This window comes from Erinaceus europaeus, chromosome 3, assembly GCF_950295315.1.
Source record: "Erinaceus europaeus chromosome 3, mEriEur2.1, whole genome shotgun sequence".
NCBI classification, from domain to species: Eukaryota; Metazoa; Chordata; class Mammalia; order Eulipotyphla; family Erinaceidae; genus Erinaceus; species Erinaceus europaeus.
The window spans coordinates 113,137,908-113,157,841 of NC_080164.1; the positions used below are offsets into that span (position 1 = coordinate 113,137,908).

The 19,934-nt window shown below is 38.0% G+C and overlaps 1 protein-coding gene and 1 long non-coding RNA gene across 2 annotated transcripts in view; both read right to left on the reverse strand.

Moving 5' to 3' along the window:
• Positions 1–933: 933 nt before the first annotated feature.
• On the reverse strand, positions 934–5,943 carry LOC132537519 (uncharacterized). The gene is made up of 2 exons (XR_009548985.1): positions 3,576–5,943; positions 934–3,280 (listed from the first exon to the last, which is right to left on the reverse strand). It is a non-coding gene; the product is annotated as an uncharacterized LOC132537519 (long non-coding RNA).
• Positions 5,944–7,816: 1,873 nt separating this feature from the next.
• Positions 7,817–19,934, reverse strand: part of HPSE (heparanase) — a 48,006-nt gene continuing 35,888 nt past the window's right edge. The window contains exons 10-12 of the mRNA XM_007537490.3: positions 15,784–15,902; positions 12,989–13,132; positions 7,817–8,705 (exon numbers count right to left, since the gene is read on the reverse strand). Of these exons, the coding sequence (XP_007537552.1) occupies positions 8,546–8,705; positions 12,989–13,132; positions 15,784–15,902 (423 nt within the window). The 3' untranslated portion in view covers positions 7,817–8,545. The remainder of the gene's footprint in view (positions 8,706–12,988; positions 13,133–15,783; positions 15,903–19,934) is intronic.

Consider the following 19,934-nt stretch of genomic DNA (forward strand, 5'->3'; position numbering starts at 1 on the left):
TTTTGATATTTGTAACTTAAACAGAATATAACAAATACAATTTCCAGAAGACTAGAATCTAGAGATACAGGTAGGGAGGAGGAACATTGTCAATGTAGGAAATTTTTCTCATGGAAATTACATGTGTTCTTAAAAACTTAATGATTCCACATAATTCAGTTCAATAAGATTTGCTATAATTACTAGTAGTAATTTGTACAGATTTGAAGACTGACAAGTAGATACTGAAATGAAATGAAAGGACAGTGTGGTTATAGCTATGTACATGTAGTCACTGGCATACCTTCCAACTACGCCAGTTTGCCAGTTTGCCAAAATGCCAATTTGCACTGAGCAGATGTACATTTTTATCATGCTAAAATAGATTTAGAGCTGGGAAAATGAATCCACTGGCAGAGTGCAGGACTTGCCTACCTGAGGGAAATATGTCCACCTAAGGCTCCTGGTTCCAGCCCCTGTACTATATGTGTCAGAGTGGTGCCCTCTTGATACCATGTTTTGTCTCTTGCTTCCTCTCTCCTGCACTATCAGTTCTTGTGAAAATAGAAAGAAAAGAAATATTCTGTAGGTAGCTAATGTGATAGTCAGATCTTGTCAAATGCAGCCACCTTGTCATTTTTGCTTTAAAGTTTAGAAGTTCTAACTATTTGCTACTTTTTTTTTATTTGCTACTTTTTGTTGGTGGTGGTTGGTGGCAGTGTCTGTGAACTACAAATTCTTTCAACCTTATTCTCTAATTTTTTTCTTTCAAAAGTTCTGGTCCACTTTATGATTATTAGAAAACATTTCAGATAAAATAGATAAATAGAATAGATAAATAGAATTATCAAAACACACAAAAATAGCAGCAACAGAGTAATAAAAGCATAAGTATATGGTCAGCTGGGATTGGAATCACTGGCTATACCAATAGAAATATGACAATGTGCTATAGGCTGTTTTAGTACCTTTAATGTAAAGATATGATCTCAATTTAATAACAGCAGATCACATTTCTTAAAAAGTGCTCTACTACAGAGCACCTTTAACAATAAAATCTCTTGAAAATATTCCCAAGAAACAGAGATCAAGCAGACAAACTGGATCTAGCATGTGAGATTCTCGGTTATTTTTTGAAGAAAAAAAAATGTGAATATTAACTAAAGCTCTATGGTGACTGAAACATCCTGAACCTTAAAACCTGGTCTCAGAACACAGGGGAGGAAAACAAATTCACTTCAGACAAATGCTTTTCTACATACAGGGCATGAAAAAGTATTTTTTAAAAAAATCCAGAGTAAGGTTTTTCCATTCCAGAACTGCTCAGTGACTGATGAAATAAATGCCAACCATAGCTTGAAAACAATCCTAAATAAATAGTAAATAGCAGACACTTCAGCAGGCAGGAAGGCATTTGCCTGGCACTGCCAGCTCATCTTTGTTAGAATCTGCCTGAGGCATGAGAGAAATAAGTCCAAAGATACTTTCTGCATATCATCTCCTATATATTTATGGTCCAAATACAACCTTAGGACTTAATACTTACTCTGAGACTTATGAAATCCCTCTGTGAATAACCCAGTAGGTTTTTGTGGCTCTATCTTTGTCCCTCACTTTTAGAAAACACTTATGAAAATAGCTCAGACTATGATGTTAGATCTTCTGAATGTCCTTTCACTTTCATTATTCTATTTCAGATATCTAGTACATTAAAAACTAGTGGTAACATAGTTTACATGCTACTCACCGAGTCCCTGTTGTACTTTCGGGCATTTTTCTAGATAGTGAGGCTTTACTTTTGAACAAAACAGACCCTGTACCTGTTTGAATGAATGATATATCTGGAAAAAGCTTCTCTAGATGTCAAATATGATTTTTTCCTGAGGGTTAACAGTTACTGCTTATTACTTATGATATGTTTTATTTATTCAGCCTTTTTTATTTGTGATTATCTTGGCTTACAATAGCTACCCCTCCACCCCTCTACCTAGAACTCCTATGTCCCACTGCTGCTCTGATCTCTGTGTCACCTTTGCTCAATATACATCCCCACCCTCTGATCCTCTGCCAACTTTGAAACATCACACTGTACATCCAGACTGGCATTCTACCTCTCACTCACTAAGTAAAAAATACAACTTTGAAAAAGAAACATTGTGTTTGTATTACACATGCATTAGTTTTACTGTCACTGTTTTAAAAGATGTTTTTTGAGGCTTAGGAATTTGTATTTGTAGGTGTTTTATTAGGTATATAAGAAAGAGCTTTGAAACTGTGTTTAGCACCAAGGGCTTGTGACTCATGCTGCCCTATCTAACTGAGCCAAGGGCCCCTAAGAACATAAGTAAAAAAGAAAAGACATCTGTGGCCATGCAGTAGCAAAGTGGGTTAAGTGTATATGACGCAAAGCACAAGGTCTGGCTTAAGCTTCTGGTTGAAGCCCGTGGCTCCCCAGCTACAGGGGGGTTGCTTCACAAGTGGTGAAGCAGTTCAGCAGGTGTCTTTCTCTTACCCGTTCTGTTTTCCCCTCCTCTCTTGATTTCTCTCTGTCCTGTCAAACAACAACAGCAATGACAACAATAATAATAACAACAAGAGCAACACAATGGGGAAAATGGTCTCCAGGAGCAGTTGATGCATAGTAATAACCCTGGAGGCAAAAAAAAAAGAGAGAGAAAACCTTCTAACTTCTATTCACCCTAAAATCCCTATTCCTAATTTATGGTTCCTGTTAATTAAACATTTTGTCCTTTTTATATCTTACTGATTTCAGCCACCAAGTTCCAGATGTTGCCATGACACCAACCTGTCTTCACTGGCCAGATGACCTCACCAATGTATCCCGGAACCTCACTTGTCCAGAGCCCTACCCCACTAGGGAAAGACAGAAACAGGTTGGGGATATGGACCAACCCTTCAATGCCCATGTCCATCAGAGAAGCAATTATAGATGCCAGACCGTCCACCTTCTGCACCCTATTAGGAATTTTGTTCAGGGACCAGACAGTGGCACATCTGGTTAAGCACATACATTACGGTACACGAGGACCAAGGTTCAAGCCCCTGGAGGAAAGCTTCACAGGTGGTGAAACATGGTTGCAGATGTCTCTCTAACTCTCTCTCTTCCTCCCCTTTCAATTTCTCTGTCTCTATCCAATAATAAATAAATAAATATTTTTTATTTGATTCATACTCCCAGAGGGGTAAATGTTAGGGGGAAGATGAATAGAGGTTTTCTGAACTCCAATTCCATCAGGACCTGAGGATAGAATTGGGGGGGGGGGGGAATAAGGGAATCTAACTGTAAGAGAAAACTATTTTTTTTAATATTTATTTTATTTATTTATTCCCTTTTGTTGCCCTTGTTGTTTTATTGTTGTAGTTATTGTTGTTGTCGTTGTTGGATAGGACAGAGAGAAATGGAGAGAGGAGGGGAAGACAGAGAGGAGGAGAGAAAGATAGACACCTGCAGACCTGCTTCACCGCCTGTGAAGTGACTCCCCTGCAGGTGGGGAGCTGGGGATCGAACCGGGATCCTTATGCCGGTCCTTGTGCTTTGCGCCACCTGCGCTTAACCCGCTGCACTACAGCCCGACTCCCAAGAGAAAACTATTAACTTGACATTAATAAAATGGATTTTTCTACAAGTGAAAAAATAAATAAAATAGGGGGCCGGGTGGTGGCATACCTGTTTGAGAGAGCATGTTACAGTGCACAAGGACCCAGGTTCAAGCCCCAGTTCCCACCTGCAAGGGGAAAGCTTCACAATGTAGAGACAGGGCTACAGGTGTCTCTCTATCTCTCTTCCTCTCTATCTCCCCACCCTCCCCTCAATATCTGAATATCTCTATCCAATCAGTAAAGATAACTAAAATAGAAAAAATGATAAAATCAGAATATTTTTGTATATATTAACAAAACATAAGCAGTTTCTGTCATACAGATGTTATGTTGTACTGCCGATATTTAATTAAATATTATGGATTTCAAAAAAAGGATATAAAACTACTTTATCAAATGTGAAAATACAAAAACCATTTACTTATAACACTCAAAGGTGCTGAAGCATACAAACTTTAAAGTTTCAGCTTTAGCTCTTTAAATATGTTCTTAATTAAGCACTATTTTTAGCTGGCAGAGATAGAGGGTTACATCCCTACAAATGAAGATACCAGAAGAAACACTACATCCTCTAAATGTTGAAAAACACAAAACTAGATATGGTTTGGGAAATGGCACAGTGGATAATGCATTGGAACCTCACTATGAGGTCCCAAATTCAATCCCCGGCAACATATGTACCAGGGTGATATCTGGTTCTTCTTTCTCTCTCTCCTCCTATCTCTCTCATAAATAAATAAATTCTAAGAAAGAAAGAAAGAAAGAAAGAAAGAAAGGAAGGAAGGAAGGAAGGAAGGAAGGAAGGAAGGAGGGAAAAAACACAAAATTAGAGGTCAGTGCTAAGGACTTCCCAGTATTTCTGTTCCCAAAGCATACACAGACTAGGGGTGGGGGTGAGAAAAGAGAACAGCTATGCAAAAAGGTTTAAGTTTCTAAGACTCTGAGGGCCCAGACTCAAGCTTTGCTGCTGCCTGAAGACAAAGTTTAGAAGTGTTAGGGTAAAAACAAACAAAAAAATCAATACAGGTGATTGATTAAAGGGGAGGTAATTCACAGGGGAGAATGGCCACCCAATCTATTCTGTCCATAAGACTCAAAAAGACTTGAAGTTTGAGAAACGGTTCTTCAAGACTTCAGAGGAGATAGAGAAAAAGAAGCTCATCTTCTTTGTCTAGCTACTGCCAGGTCTGTCTGGGTGCTTGAAATAGTCACCACTATCCTGCACCAATTTTAGAATGAAGCCAGCATTCAAGAAGGCAAAGCAGAAAGATAGACAGAATCTGGTTCCTTCTTGACAAACTGGGCTGTGGAGTCCACCCTGCTTGAATTTCTTGTGCTGTGGGTTTATAATTGTCCTTATTACTTAAGACACTTGAGAAGCAGGATTTTCTGCAACACATAAGCAAAAGCTTCCAATGATTAATAAGCACTGAAGGTAGATTTAAAAAAAAAAAAAACTAATACACAAATATTAGTGCATTAAGATAAAACTTCTACTCCTCAATTACGTTAAGTAAAATAAGAAGTGAAAGACGATTATCATTAACAGTGAACCCCATCAATCCTGTTCTGCTTTATATCGATGCTTTTCAGCCACCAAGTTGCAGGTGCTACCATGATACCAACCTGACTTCCCTGGACAGATGACCTCCCCACCTCCCCAGAGCCCTACACTAATAGGGAAATATAGAAATAGGCTGGAGGTATTGATTGACCTATCAACATCCATGTCCAGTAAAGAAGCAATTACAGAAGCCACATCTCCCTCCTTCTGTACTCCATAAAGATCTTTGGTTCATACTCTCAGAGGAAGAAAGAACAGGGAAACTTCCAATGGAAGGGATGGGATATGGAACTCTGTTGAAAGAAATTGTATGGAGTTGTACCCCTCTTATTCCACAATCTTATTGATCATAATGAAATCACTAATTAAAAAAAAGACAATTACAAGATATATGAGTGTTACTCATATAAGAACTACAGAATGAAAGCAATCAATCTTGTGACAAAAGTAACTTTTTAAAAAGTGCCTCAAGCTTCTGAAAATTACTTTTAAAAAGTGCCTCAGACTTCATGCTGGTTTGGTGATCAGAGAGGTCTAGGGGGAACCAAGTGACTTACAACTAATAATACATCCTAGCTGTATTGGGAGCACTTATACACATTTTACTAACCTTAAAACCTTAGGACATGGTGGTAGAAAGAGGGTTCCATTTCTTTGTTGACACAGGAACACTGTTGGTAAGAGTGGGGAGCTGTACATACCCACACATGCATAAATGTTCAACTGTACTCCTAAAATCTTACTGTATTATAAACCAGCATTAGATAAGTTTTTAAAAATTTGGGGCTACAGAAATGAGGCCCCACACCTATGGACATCTAATCTTTGACAAAGGGGCCCAGACTACTATATGGGGAAAGCAGAGTCTCTTCAACAAATGGTGTTGGAAACAATGGGTTGAAACATGCAGAAGAATGAAACTGAATCACTGTATTTCACCAAATACAAAAGTAAATTCCAAGTGGATCAAGGACTTGGATGTTAGACCAGAAACTATCAGATACTTAGAGGAAAATATTGGCCGAACTTTTTTCCGCATAAATTTTAAAGACATTTTCAATGAAACGAATCCAATTACAAGGAAGACTAAGGCAAGTATAAACCTATGGGACTACATCAAATTAAAAAGCTTCTTCACAGCAAAAGAAACCATTACCCAAATCAAGAGACCCCTCACAGAATGGGAGAAGATCTTTACATGCCATACATCAGATAAGAGTTTAATAACCAACATATATAAAGAGCTTGCCAGACTCAACAACAAGACAACAAATAACCCCATCCAAAAATGGGGGGAGGACTTGGACAGAATATTCACCACAGAAGAGATCCAAAAGGCCGAGAAACACATGAAAAAATGCTCCAAGTCTCTGATTGTCAGAGAAATGCAAATCAAGACAACAATGAGATATCACTTCACTTCTGTGAGAATGTCACACATCAGAAAAGGTAACAGCAGCAAATGCTGGAGAGGGTGTGGGGTCAAAGGAACCCTCCTGCACTGCTGGTGGGAATGTCAATTAATACAACCTCTGTGGAGAACAGTCTGGAGAACTCTTAGAAGGCTAGAAATGGACCTACCCTATGACCCTGCAATTCCCCTCCTGGGGATATATCCTAAGGAACCCAACACATGCATCCAAAAAGATCTTTGTACACATATGTTCTTGGCAGCACAATTTGTAATAGCCAAAACCTGGAAGCAACCCAGGTGTCCAACAACAGATGAGTGGCTGAGCAAGTTGTGGTCTATATACACAATGGAATACTACTCAGCTGTAAAAAATGGTGACTTCACCGTTTTCAGCTGATCTTGGATGGACCTTGAAAAAATCATGTTGAGTGAAATAAGTCAGAAACAGAAGGATGAATACGGGATGATCTCACTCTCAGGCCGAAGTTGAAAAACAAGATTAGAAAAGAAAACACAAGTCGAACCTGAAATGGAATTGGAGTATTACACCAAAGTAAAAGACTCTGGGGTGGGTGGGTGGGTGGGGAGAATACAGGTCCATGAAAAATGATGAATGAAATAGTGGGGGTTGTATTGTTAAATGGGAATCTGGGGAATGTTATGCATGTAAAAAAAAAAAAGAAGAAGAAGTAGAAACGCAAAGCAGAAATTGACTGAGTTTGGAGTATGGCACCAAAGTAAGAAAGCAGAAGTATACTAGAGTTTGCAGTGAGTACCCTCCCTAACACTTCCTCTCCACTATTCCAAGCTTTGGGTCCATGATTGATCAACAATTTGTTTGGCTTTGTATGTTAACTCTCTTTTCAGTCACCAGGTTCCAGGTGTCATCGGGATGCCGGCCAGACTTCCCTGGACTGAAGACCCCACCAATGTGTCCTGGAGCTCAGCTTCCCCAGAGACCCACCCTACTAGGGAAAGAGAGAGGCAGACTGGGAGTATGGACCGACCAGTCAACGCCCATGTTCAGTGGGGAAGCAACTACAGAAGCCAGACCTTCTACCTTCTGCAACCCTCAGTGACCCTGGGTCCATGCTCCCAGAGGGATAGAGAATGGGAAAGCTATCAGGGGAGGGGGTGGGATATGGAGATTGGGTGGTGGGAATTGTGTGGAGTTGTACCCCTCCTACCCTATGGTTTTGTTAATTAATCCTTTCTTAAATAAAAAAAAAATTTAAAAAAAAATTTGGGGCTAGGGGCTATAAAAAGGAAAGATCTGACTTAGAAGTATATCTTTTACTACTCTTCTATTTACAAATCAGTTGTACTTGTAGTTCTTTTTCATTTGAAATTTATCTAATCTCTTCATTATAATAATCTTCATTAATCACTTTTTCATAATAACAGGTCTAGCCATGTGTCATCTTCCATACCATTGCTAACAAATATAAACAATGCAAAAAAAAGCAGCAGCAACTGAATTTACTTCACTGTACAGAGGAATCACACACCCCTTTTCTCTCTCTCTCTTTCTCTCTTTGTGTGTATGTGTGTGTGGCAATTTGTGGGTTGTCATAGGAACTAATTCTGTTGGGAGTTCCATCGAGGAAGAATCCAACAATCATCTGCTAACTTTAAAAAACTAAGCATTTTCTTACAACTAATAATACATCCTTCACTACCTTGACTCCTGGCTGTATTGGGAGCATTTATATACATTTTTAACAATCTTAAATAAAAATAATACATGCAAAGTACTAAGTATAGTCTTTGGCACAGAGTATTATTAACTATCATTATCAGCTGTGGTCTACTTAGAACAAAACAGTGTGCTAATTCTAGCACTGAAAGTGTCCTAGCACCCTAATGCTGCCTCAAGTTGATTTGCCTTACTGTAGTTGGAGTTCTCCTTTGTTCTTTTCACTATATTTTAAGAGTCGAATCTTGGGGGGATTGCATGCCTTTCACTATCAGATGCAAGCAGCAACTTTGGCATTTCTTATCACAAAAAAGCTGTAAGAAAAAGGTGGCAAGCCCAGTGTACTTCCTGGACGCAGAGGCTTCTCTGTCAAAACTGGCAGAGTTAGATTATCCACCATCTTCAAAGTTTGACCATTGAGTTGCACAGATCTGCAAAGGGAAGAAATGTGTTAGCAAAGTTAGAAAAGTCATGTAGATCCCACCCACCCTACACAAATCATGAGATTTTTTTCAGCTCTAGCATCCTTTTATGACAGCCCACACAGAATTACTTGTATTTCAACTCTATTATCAGTTAGGTATTTGACCTAAATGGTCTTGAAGCCATACTGGTAGAGTGAGTAGTTGTGACAGGGACATTGTGACCTTGTAGCCTGAAATATTTTCTGAATATTCACTAAATATTCACCTCACAGAAAATTCACACCAAGAAATATCATGGATTTATAAAAATGTTAAACATGATATATATAACACCTGAATTTGTAGTAATTTTATCTAATGAGATAGCACTGAAAACATTTTTCCTGTAAATGATATTTGTATACATAACAGAATGTGAATGTCGATTTCAATATAGACTTGATCATCAGTAAAATTTCACACTTGTAGCTGTGCTCATAAACCCTCTAGCATCCCTCCCCACATTGTCTTATTATGTTCAGGTATTTTGATGGAGCGTACAATTAATCCTGAGCATCATGGGGAGGAAGGGCATTGATCCAGTACAGTTTGAAATTGTTGAATATCTCCTGATTTCCCCCAATTTTAACAATTAATGCCTGCTATTGACTAGAATCCTTGCCAAGAACATCAATAGTTGACTGATACATATTTTGTATATTATGTGTATTACATGCTCTGTTCTTTCATTAAAGTATGCTGCAGAACATAAAATGGTACTAAGAAGATCATAGGGAAGAGGAAATACATTTATATTACAATGCTGTGGCTACTGATACTATAAGTCGAAGCTGTATGCATGTGAGCCTGTACCTTTCAAATGAAAGGAAAAAAATGACTGTGTTTGGTTAAATGACGGATCACAAAAAATAAATAAATAAATAAATAAAGGTGCTTTCTTTGTATTGCTAGAACTTAAATTCAAAACTGAGTAAAAAATGAAGACAGCTAATGACAAGCATTTTCTTATGCGTTTTATTATTTTAATCAAATAATGTGTGCTCACAGCAACAAAGTCAATGCAAACAAGAGTGTATGAATTATTAGATCAGTAAACTGGCAAAAATGGCAACAACAACAAAAAGAGTGTATGGAGTAATGCTCCAGTCTGCTATTAGCTGTCCTGACAGTCTATAATCCAAAGTAGTGCTTCTGTCTCTACTGTCTTTTTCCCAAATGCTTTTTAAAATAAATAAAATTAGCACTTTGTTTATGTAATATTTGGAAGATTAATATCATATGTATGTCATATATGTACATGAGATCAATAAATGTAATATGCAGAATTCATCATATATAGTAGGCACTGTGAAAGCATTCATTACCATCTGTATTCAGATAAATAACTATAACAAAAGTAACCTACTGATTCATCATAACCATTTTTAGTAGTTAGATATATACACATTTTTAGTTAAGCAAAAATAACTACATACTGTACATAGCCTCTTGAAATTTAATCCTTTTCAGGAGACAGGTGGTAGCACAGAAGGTTAAGTGTACGTGGCCCCCCCCCACACACCCCACCCCAGCTCCTCACCTCCAGGGGAGTCACTTAACGAGCAGGTCTGCAGGTGTCTTTCTTTCCCCCCTTTCTATCTTCCCTTCCTCTCTCCATTTCTCTCTGTCCTATCCAACAAGATAACAGCAATTAACAACAACAATAATAACTACAACAATAAAATAGTAAGGGCAACAAAAGGGAATATATAAAAAATATCTTTTTAATGTTAAAAAAATAATCCTTGGGACTTGGACGGTAGCACAGCAGGTTAAGTGCACATGGTGTGAAGCACAAGGACTGGCATAAGGATCCCAGTTGGAACCCCTGGCTCCCCACCTGCAGGGAAGTTCCTTCATAGGTGGTGAAATAGGTCTGCAGGTGTCTTTCTCTCCCCCTTTCTGTCTTCCCCTCCTCTCTCCACTTCTCTCTCTCTTATCTAACTACGATGACATCAATAACAACAATAATAATTACAACAATAAAAAACAACAAGGACAACAAAAGGGAAAATAAATAAATAAATATTAAAACTTTTAACAAACATTAATCCTTTTCCTATTAACACATGCCAGCCTTTGTTCACACCATTAAACACTCATTTCTGTGTCATTCTAAAGGCTGCAAAGAATCCCATTATTGGAGCTTTACTAGTTTATTTACTTAGTTACTTAATGTTAGACGTTTAGTTATCTACAATTTAGCATTGCTCAAATTTTTCATTTTAAAAGTTTTCTCACATTCTGTCTTTCCTATCAGCTAGCAGAAAGGCTGGTTTCCATCTAACCTTGGTATTTAAAATTATAATATTTAAGGGGCCAGGCAGTGGTGCACCCAGTCGAGCAAACTTCACAGTGCACAATGCCCCAGGTTTGAGCCCCTGCTCCCTATCTACAGACAGCAGTTCTTCAGGTGTCTGTCTTTCTCTCTCCCTCTATATCTCTCCCTCCTCTTTCAGTTTTTCTCTGTATTATCTAATAATAATAGAAAAATTAAATTTATAAGATTTAAAGAATATAGTTTCACACCCATTACATGACATAATAGTTCATATCACTACTGGTGGGAATGTCAATTGGTCCAGCCTCTGTGGAGAACAGTCTGGAGAACTCTCAGAAGGCTAGAAATGGACCTATCCTATGACCCTGCAATTCCTCTCCTGGGGATATATCCTAAGGAACACAACATACCCATCCTAAAAGATCTGTGTACACATATGTTCTTAACAGCACAATTTGTAAGAGCCAAAACCTGGAAGCAACCCAGGTGTCCAACAACAGATGAGTGGCTGAGCAAGTTGTAGTATATATATATATATATATATATATATATATATATATATATATATATATATATATACACAATGGAATATTACTCAGCTATCAAAAATGGTGACTTCACCATTTTCAGCCGATCTTGGATGGACCTTGAAAAAATCATGTTAAGTGAAATAAGCCAGAAACTAAAGGGTGAATATGGGGGCCACAGTGTTAGGTTAAGTGCATGTGGCACAAAGTGGAAGGACCAGCTAAGGATTCCAGTTCGAGCCCCCGGCTCCCCACCTGCAGGGGAGTCACTGCACAGGCGGTGGAGCAGGTCTGCAGGTGTTTATCTTTCTTTACCCCTCTCTGTCTTCCCCTCCTCTCTCCATTTCTCTCTGTCCTATCCAACAACAAACGACATCAACAAAAACAATAATGACCACAACAAGGCTACAACAGCAAGGGCAGCAAAGGGAGAATAAATGGTCTCCAGGAGCAGTGAATTCACAGTGCAGGCACTGAGCCCCAGCAATAACTCTGGAGGCAAAAAGTAAAAATAACAAAAACAAACAAACAAACAAAAAGGATGAATATGGGATGATCTCACTCTCGGGCAGAAATTGAAAAACAAGATCAGAAGAGAAAACACAAGTAGAACCTGAACTGGAATTGGTATATTGCGTCAAAGTAAAAGACTCTGAGGTGGGTGGGGGGAAGAATACAGGTCCAAAAAGGATGACAGAGGACCTAGTGGGGGTTGTATTGCTATGTGGAAAACTGGGAAATGCTATGCATGTACAAACTATTGTATTTACTGTTGAATGTAAAATATTAATTCCTCAATAAAGAAATTTAAAAAAAGAAAAAATAGCTCACATCAAACCACATACCCTTATTAGCAGATATATATATATATATATGAATTTTTGTGTTTCTCTTCATTAAGTATTTATTAATAAAACCACCAATTTTTTTTACATCCCCTCATCTCACACCCTCATTTTCTTCTTTTCAAATAATCTTAGTTCTGTTGTTAATATCCACTGGTTTGTTATTTTTTAATTACTTTTGTTTATTCAATAATTATAGAGCCTTATATCGCACACATCAGTGAAGTCATTCAAACCTGCTTCTTTTTCCTTTTGACTTAGTTTGCTTTGCATTTGGGCATGTTAGCTTCAGTGATAGTTACTAAGAATTTGAAGTATTTCGAGAGCAAATATACAAATGCACCGAATAGAGCTTGATATGTCAACTTACTCTGAAATACATACTATTCCCTACATAACTACAAACTTGTATTTTTATCTCTCTGCTTTGAATTCTTCCTGTGATATCTGGACTGATGAGTAATCACAGATAAACTTGCTGAATGTTAAGAACTGCTAGAATCTACAATCTTTGGGGTTTTTTTCCTGTCAACACTTGATTCTGATAAACACCAATAAATTTGGTGAAAGTTTGAAGTGAACAAGAAAATTACTCACTTGGAAAGTAACCCATCAGGCCCTGAGGGTTTTATAAGGTATTTGTCCACTTGTTTGTCAAATAAATACGGCAGCTGCAAGCGCTTGGTGACATTGTGAAGGTTTAGGACATACAGAGTTAAATCTCCTTCTTTATATCTTGGGCTGAAAGAACATAGAATTAACTTCATAAAATATCTAATTGAAGTAAATAAAGTATCTAATTGAAGCAATTGAAATGTAATTACAAAAATGACCACACATACTAAATTTCAGTATTAATGACGTTGGGCCTCTTTGTATCCTTCCTCGTATGGTGATGTTAAACCAGTATTAGATCAAAAGACAGGCAAGCTTACCTGGTAGGGGGGTGTCTGCTTTTCTAATTATAGTTTTTATTTATTTATTTGATCAAAACAGAAATGGAGAGGGAAAGGAGAGAGAAAGAGGTGAAAGGAAGAGAGACATCTGCAATATTAATTACTTCACAACCAGTGAAGCTTTCCCAATGCAGGTGGGGAAAGTGCCACGGTATTAAGTGCCATGGTATTTTTTCTCTCCTCCTCTGCCTCTCTATTTCTGTCTTTCTGTCTGAAAAATGTTAACCCAAAGCATCGAAGTTCCAGTGATTAAAAAAAAAAACACCTATTGGAAAATTTAGTTAGAAATATTGTTCTGGGGAAATGATTCCACAAGTAGAGTACAGGACCTGCAAACCTGAGTCCCTGGGTTCTATCTCTAGCATTGCATGTGCCAGAGTAAAGCACTGCTCTGGTCTCTTTCTCTCTTATAAATACACACATAATATATATATATATATATATATATATATATATATATATATATATATATATATATATATATATATATATATATATCAGGAATCAGGAGATCCCTGTACACATTACCGTTGGTGAGGACTAGGGTTTCAAGCCCTGACCATTATAGGGGATACCATATAAAAAGGAAACTTCACTAGTGGAGCAGTAATGTGATGTCTCTGTTCTTTCTTTGTCTCTCCCCTACTGTCTCTCACCTTCTGTGTACAGGGGAAAAAAATGTGCCCAGAGTGGTGAAAAAATGCAGTGGTGATGCCCCAATGAAACCCTATAAATAAAAAGAAAAAGAAAATGATAGCAGGCCAGGAAGGTGGTGATGCACTTGATAGTGCACACATATTACAGTGTGCAGTGACCCGGGTTCAAGTCCCTAGAACCCACATGCAATGGGGAAGCATCATAAGTGGTGAAGAAGGGCTGTAGGTGTCTCTGCCCCTTTTCATCTCTATCTCTCCTTTCTCTCTCAATTTCACTCTGTCTCTATCCTAAATAATTTAAAAAGAATATATATAGTGCTTCACACCACAGTTTTCTGGGCTAGAGTGCGCTGAGCTCTTTACTTCTTTACAAGGCTGAGTTACTAGGAAGCCAATCAGTTCATCCATGTTCAAACAGAGGAATGTTAAACAGCGAAACACAAATTTTATACATTCAAATCAATAAGCACATCAACAGGGGATCATTCTAGCTTTATGGAAAAAACTGCAGCAAACAAGAAAAGTAAATCTACACACTTTTCAGAATTTGTTCATTCAATCCATTTTCCTGCTTCTTCCTAGTGGCACCCCAGCACCCACATAATCACCTCCACCAGAAACTGGAAATCATAGTTGACTTTTGGGGCTACGTACCATTCTATTATTAAGGGAAGATTTAAATTAAGTAAAAAAGAAACATCTCTGAGGTTTAGGAATGTTTTCTGCTTCCTAAGGTTAGAGTACTGAATTATAAGCATCTATAGGCCTGTCAGCTCCAGGAACTAAGTTGGAAAAAAAGAGTGTTGTTATCCTCCTCCATTTAAAAACTCTTATTCCTGATAGGAATTGTACGGCATTGTACCCCTCTTATCCTATGGTTTTGTCACTGTTTCGTTTTTATAAATAAAATTTTTTTTAATTCTTATTCCTTCTCATATTTACCAAGTATGATGATATTCATTCATATGAGTTCACATTTATAGTCACAGTCAGTCAATGACATCATCATTAATGAAAAAAAGAGTTCCATGGGGAATTAGGCGGTAGCACACTGGTTAAACACACATAGTATGAAGCACAAGGACCAACACAAGGATCCTAGTTCCAGCCCCTGCTCTCCACCTGCAGTAGGGAAGCTTCACAAGCAGTGAAGCAGGTCTGCAGGTGTCTCTCTTTCTCTCACCCTCTCTATCTTCCGCTCCTCTCTCAGTCCCTCTCTATCCTATCCTATTAAAAAAATTGAAAAATGTCTGCCAGGAGCAGTGGATTCATAGTGCTGGCACCAAGCTCCAAAGATAACCCTGGAGGAAAAAAAAAGAGTTCCATATTTATACATGGGCCCTATTCTTAATGTATTTGATTCACAGTCTAATTTTATTATAGATTATGAAAATTAAAATTGCTTGTAAATCTCTGTTGGGCTGCAAATACCTATAGTGAAGCTATCCTTCCTAGTTACCTCCTGTCATTAGAAATACAAAAAAGAAAAAAAAATAGAACAATGACATCTTAACCCAGCTGAGTGAAAAAGGAAAGAGGCTGTCGTGGTCTGGGAGATGGTGCAATGGATAAAGCATTGAACCTTCAAGCATGAGGCCCTAAGTTCAATCCCTGGCAGCACATGTATCAGAGTGATGCCTGGTTCTTTCTCTCTCCTCCTATCTTTCTCATTAATAAATAAATAAAATATTTTTTAAAAAAGGGAGGGGTGTTAGAATAAGAAGCTACATACTTACTAAATTAAGCTTCCTGGTGGATGAAGGGTGTGTTGCATACTTACTGGTCAGTGTTTGTGCAGTGAAGGTAGACTCGAAGTTTCCTTCTGTCTGGTCCTTTCACCTTTGCCAATAGCACAGTGGTACCCACCAGTTTCTTGAACAGAAGAGACAGCCAATAATCCTAGTTTGGAGGGTTGGGAAAAGATGAGATAAAGAGATATTTACTTATTTCTTATTCATCACAAGTACTGTCAAACAGTTATCCTAGAAAGAGTGTGAGAGTTATTATAGAGTATTTTAATAGCAGTCATCTGTTACTCCCATGAATTTAGGAGCTATATCTTTTCTTTACTGCTTTTATCACTGAAGGACTCTTCCCACAATTCACAGAGCCAGAATTTAAGAATCCTACTCAGCTGTTTAAAATGATGGGTTTGTCTCCCATGCATTTTCTTGGATGAAACTCGAGGGCATCATGTTGAGTGAGATAAGCCAAAAAAAGGACAAATACCAAAATGATCTTACTTATTATCAGGACTTAATCAAGTAGGGACAGGGAGGGAGAACAGAGAGTCAAACATGGACTGGACATGGTAAGTTGCACCAAAACAAAGGATTTGGGGGAGGGAGAGCACAAAGGGAAACATGGATTGAACATGTACTGCACTGAAGCAAAAGACTCTGGGGAGGAGGGGAGAGGGTGGATAGGAAGAAAACTCTGGGGGCCTATTATATAATGAAATTGTATGCATATGTCAACGGTTGCTCTGTAAAGCATTAACCCCCTCAATCAAATAAAATAAGTCAAAACAAAACAACAGCAGCAAAAAAAAAATCCAATTCATTGTTCAGAGAAAGTTTAAATAATTCTGATGATTGCTCATCCAAAAATTCAAAGCAGAACTTTAAAATAGAGATTGATATATTTATTAATCTACATTAGAGAAAAGAGAGAAAGAACAAGAGCATCACTCTAGCAGCCAGAGTCCTCCCTCCCAGGCTGCAAAGCAGAACTCTTACATACGCATGAGTGTACACACACATGAACACTTCAAAATAAAGCATCTATTTAAGAGATGACAATGTGGCAATGACTTCTTTTAATACATCACAAGGAGGCCAGAGAGAGAGAGTGAGAAAGAAACTTCAAGGATAACAGATCTAAGAAATATGTCAATCAAATGCAACACGTGGACTGTTCATATTCTTTCTTACTTATTTTTTAACTAAAGCACTGCTCAGTTCTGGCATATGATGGTGCAGGGGTTTGTATCAGGGTCTATGGATCCTCAGGTATGCAAGTCTTTTGCAAAACTAGTATGCTGTCTCCCCTATCCCAGATTCTGATTTGAACAAACAAAATGAGGAACCAGTTTCAAATCATTGGTCCCCATCTTCAGGGGACACCCATGATAGTACTATTTGTTTACATATTTATTTATTTATTTATTTATCCCTCCAGGGTTATCACTGGGGCTCAGTGCCCACACTATGAATCCACTGCTCCTGTGGCCATTTTTTTAAATTTTCTGGGTAGGACAGAGAGAAATTGAGAGGGAAGGAGAAGACAGAGAGGGAGAAAGACAGACAGCTGCAGACCTGCTTCACCTCTTGTGAAGTGACTCTCCTGCAGGTGGGGAGTAGGGGTCTCGAACCAGGCTCTTTGCACAGGTCCTTACACTTCATACTATGTGTGCTTAACTCGGTGTGCTACCACCTGGACCCCAAATGGTGGTGTTTCTTCTTTCTATTTGTTTTTCTCCTCTCTCTTTCTTGCTGGAAGAAAGAAAGAAAGAGAGAGAGAGAGAGAGAGAAAGAAAGGAAGGAAGAAAGAAAAAGGAAGGAAGGAAGGAAGGAAGAATGGAAGAAAGAGGGAGGGAAAGAGCAAGAAGGAAGGAAGGGAGGAAAGAAGGAAGGAAGGAAGGAAGGAAGGAAGGAAGGAAGGAAGGAAGGAAGGAAGGAAGGAAAGAAGGATGGGAAGAAGAGAGGAAGGGAGGGAGGAAGGAAGGGTAGGTCAGGTGTTGGTGCACTTGGTTAAGTGCACACATTACAGTGCACAAGGATGCAGGTTCAAAGCCCTAGTCTCAGGCAGGGGGAAAGCCTGACAAGTGATGAAGCAGGGCTGCAGGTGTTTCTCTGTCTCTCTCCCTCTCTATATTCCCCTCCCCATCAATTTCTCTGTCTCTTTCCAATAATAAATAAATAAAATATTTTAAAAATCATTAAAGAAAGAGAGTTAAGATAAAAAATGAAAGGGCCAAAAATAGATGATAGGTAGATATATAGATGATTAGATGACAGACAGACATAGATACATAGATAGATGATAGATAGATTTGGTACAGGAGAGACACTTAAGCTTCCTTTTCTGCCAACAGTATTTCTCTTATGGTGTCAGGGTTTGAATCTGGGTCATGTGTATGGCACTGCAGGCACCCTACCTGCAGGCTATTCCTCCTGCCTGAGAGCCACAATTGGAAGAGGACTCTTTCAAAGTAACACAGGGACTCTGTGTGCTGCTACTTAATCATAAATCTTCTTCCCAATATGAATATCCTCAGCCAGAAATTGTCTCTAAGTTCTTTCCATACTACATAACTCAAGAAAACAGGCTTAATGGTGGATGTATTCTGTAAAGTCTTTCTAGTGGACAGTGAGCCTTGGGGAAGAAGAGTTATCAGTGCGTACACAAATGGTGCTAAACTTAAAGCCTTATGTGTGGGCATTTAAAATATGTAGTTGGCAAGATTTGTGAAGAGTGACCTAATTTCTGGACATTACATTCAGAGTGAATTTTACAGAAATGCATTATTTAACTCTCTTGTTCAAAATCTGTTTAAGAAAAGGTTAAGGTGGGCCAAAATAGCTCGCCTGCACAGTGTGCCCGATTTTCCATGCAGGCTACGCAGTGCTGAGTCAGGTTCCACCACAATGGAGGAAGCTTCAGTGCTATTCATCCCATCTATCTACCTACCATCCATCCATACCTACCATTTACCTATGATCTATCTATTTATCATCTACCTGTCACCTGTCTAGCTAGCTATCTATCATCTATGAATCTGACAAAGTTGAGCTGGAGTAGTGAAGTTCCAGAGATTACAAAAGGGAGGGTAAGGGAGGTGGTTAGAAATACCTTTTGACTTTCTTAAATAAAAAAAAAAAAAAAGAAAAGAAAAACCTTTTGGATAACTCAGACCAATGGGGTAAAAAGTTAATTATACTTATATACTTTCTTCAAGTTTGGGAGCTACTCTCTGCCCTAATCCAGCTTTCTAGTTCTATTCTTATATCTGACAGCATCTTCCCTGACAATATTTTTAGTCTGCCTCCATAGGACCATATGAAAATGGGCAAAGTCTATGGCAATACCCGACCATGCCTGATCTCAGCTGAAAAAAATGGAAAAATATATATAAATATAGACAGTCATAGAAATAATCAACCCACGTCTCTGACCTTGGGAGAACTACAGTTTCCAATGGAGGTAATGAGGACACAGAACTCTGGTGGTGGGAATGGGAATGGTGTGGATTTATATCTGTTATTACATAATTTTGTAAATCAGTATTAACTCACTAATAAAAAAATAAAACAACTTTGTGGTCTGGGAGGTGGCACAGTGGATAAAGCATTGGACTCTCAAGCATAAGGTCCCAAGTTCAAACCCTAGCAGCACATGTACCAATATGATATCTGCTTCTTTCTCTCTATTCCTATCTTTCTCATTGATAAATAAAATATGAAAAATTTTTAAAAGAAATAGCTTTTGTATATTTTCCTGATGAAATTATCATGTTAGCTATACCTCTATCAATGATTCATGATTCATATGTTTGGGGAAGACAGACTTCATTTTTACAGGGTTATTTTTCTATGATAATATTTTCTATATTTTACAGGGTTATTTTTCTATGATTTTACAGGGTTATTTTTCTATGATTTTGTCTTTAAAATTAAGAATTGTGTGAGCCACAAGCTTATGTCACTGTAGGTTAAAACCAATTTGATAAGGACATCTATTTATATGACACCAAATGTGAGCTTATACTTTGCGTGTGCTTTTTATAAAATGTCTCACCTTTCTGACAACATTCTTTTAGAATTATTTTTAGAAACTAGATATCCTGAGATGACATTTAGACTATGAAAGTCAAGGTCATACTTCTCAGGGCTTTATCTATATAACTTCAAATTTACACACACACACACA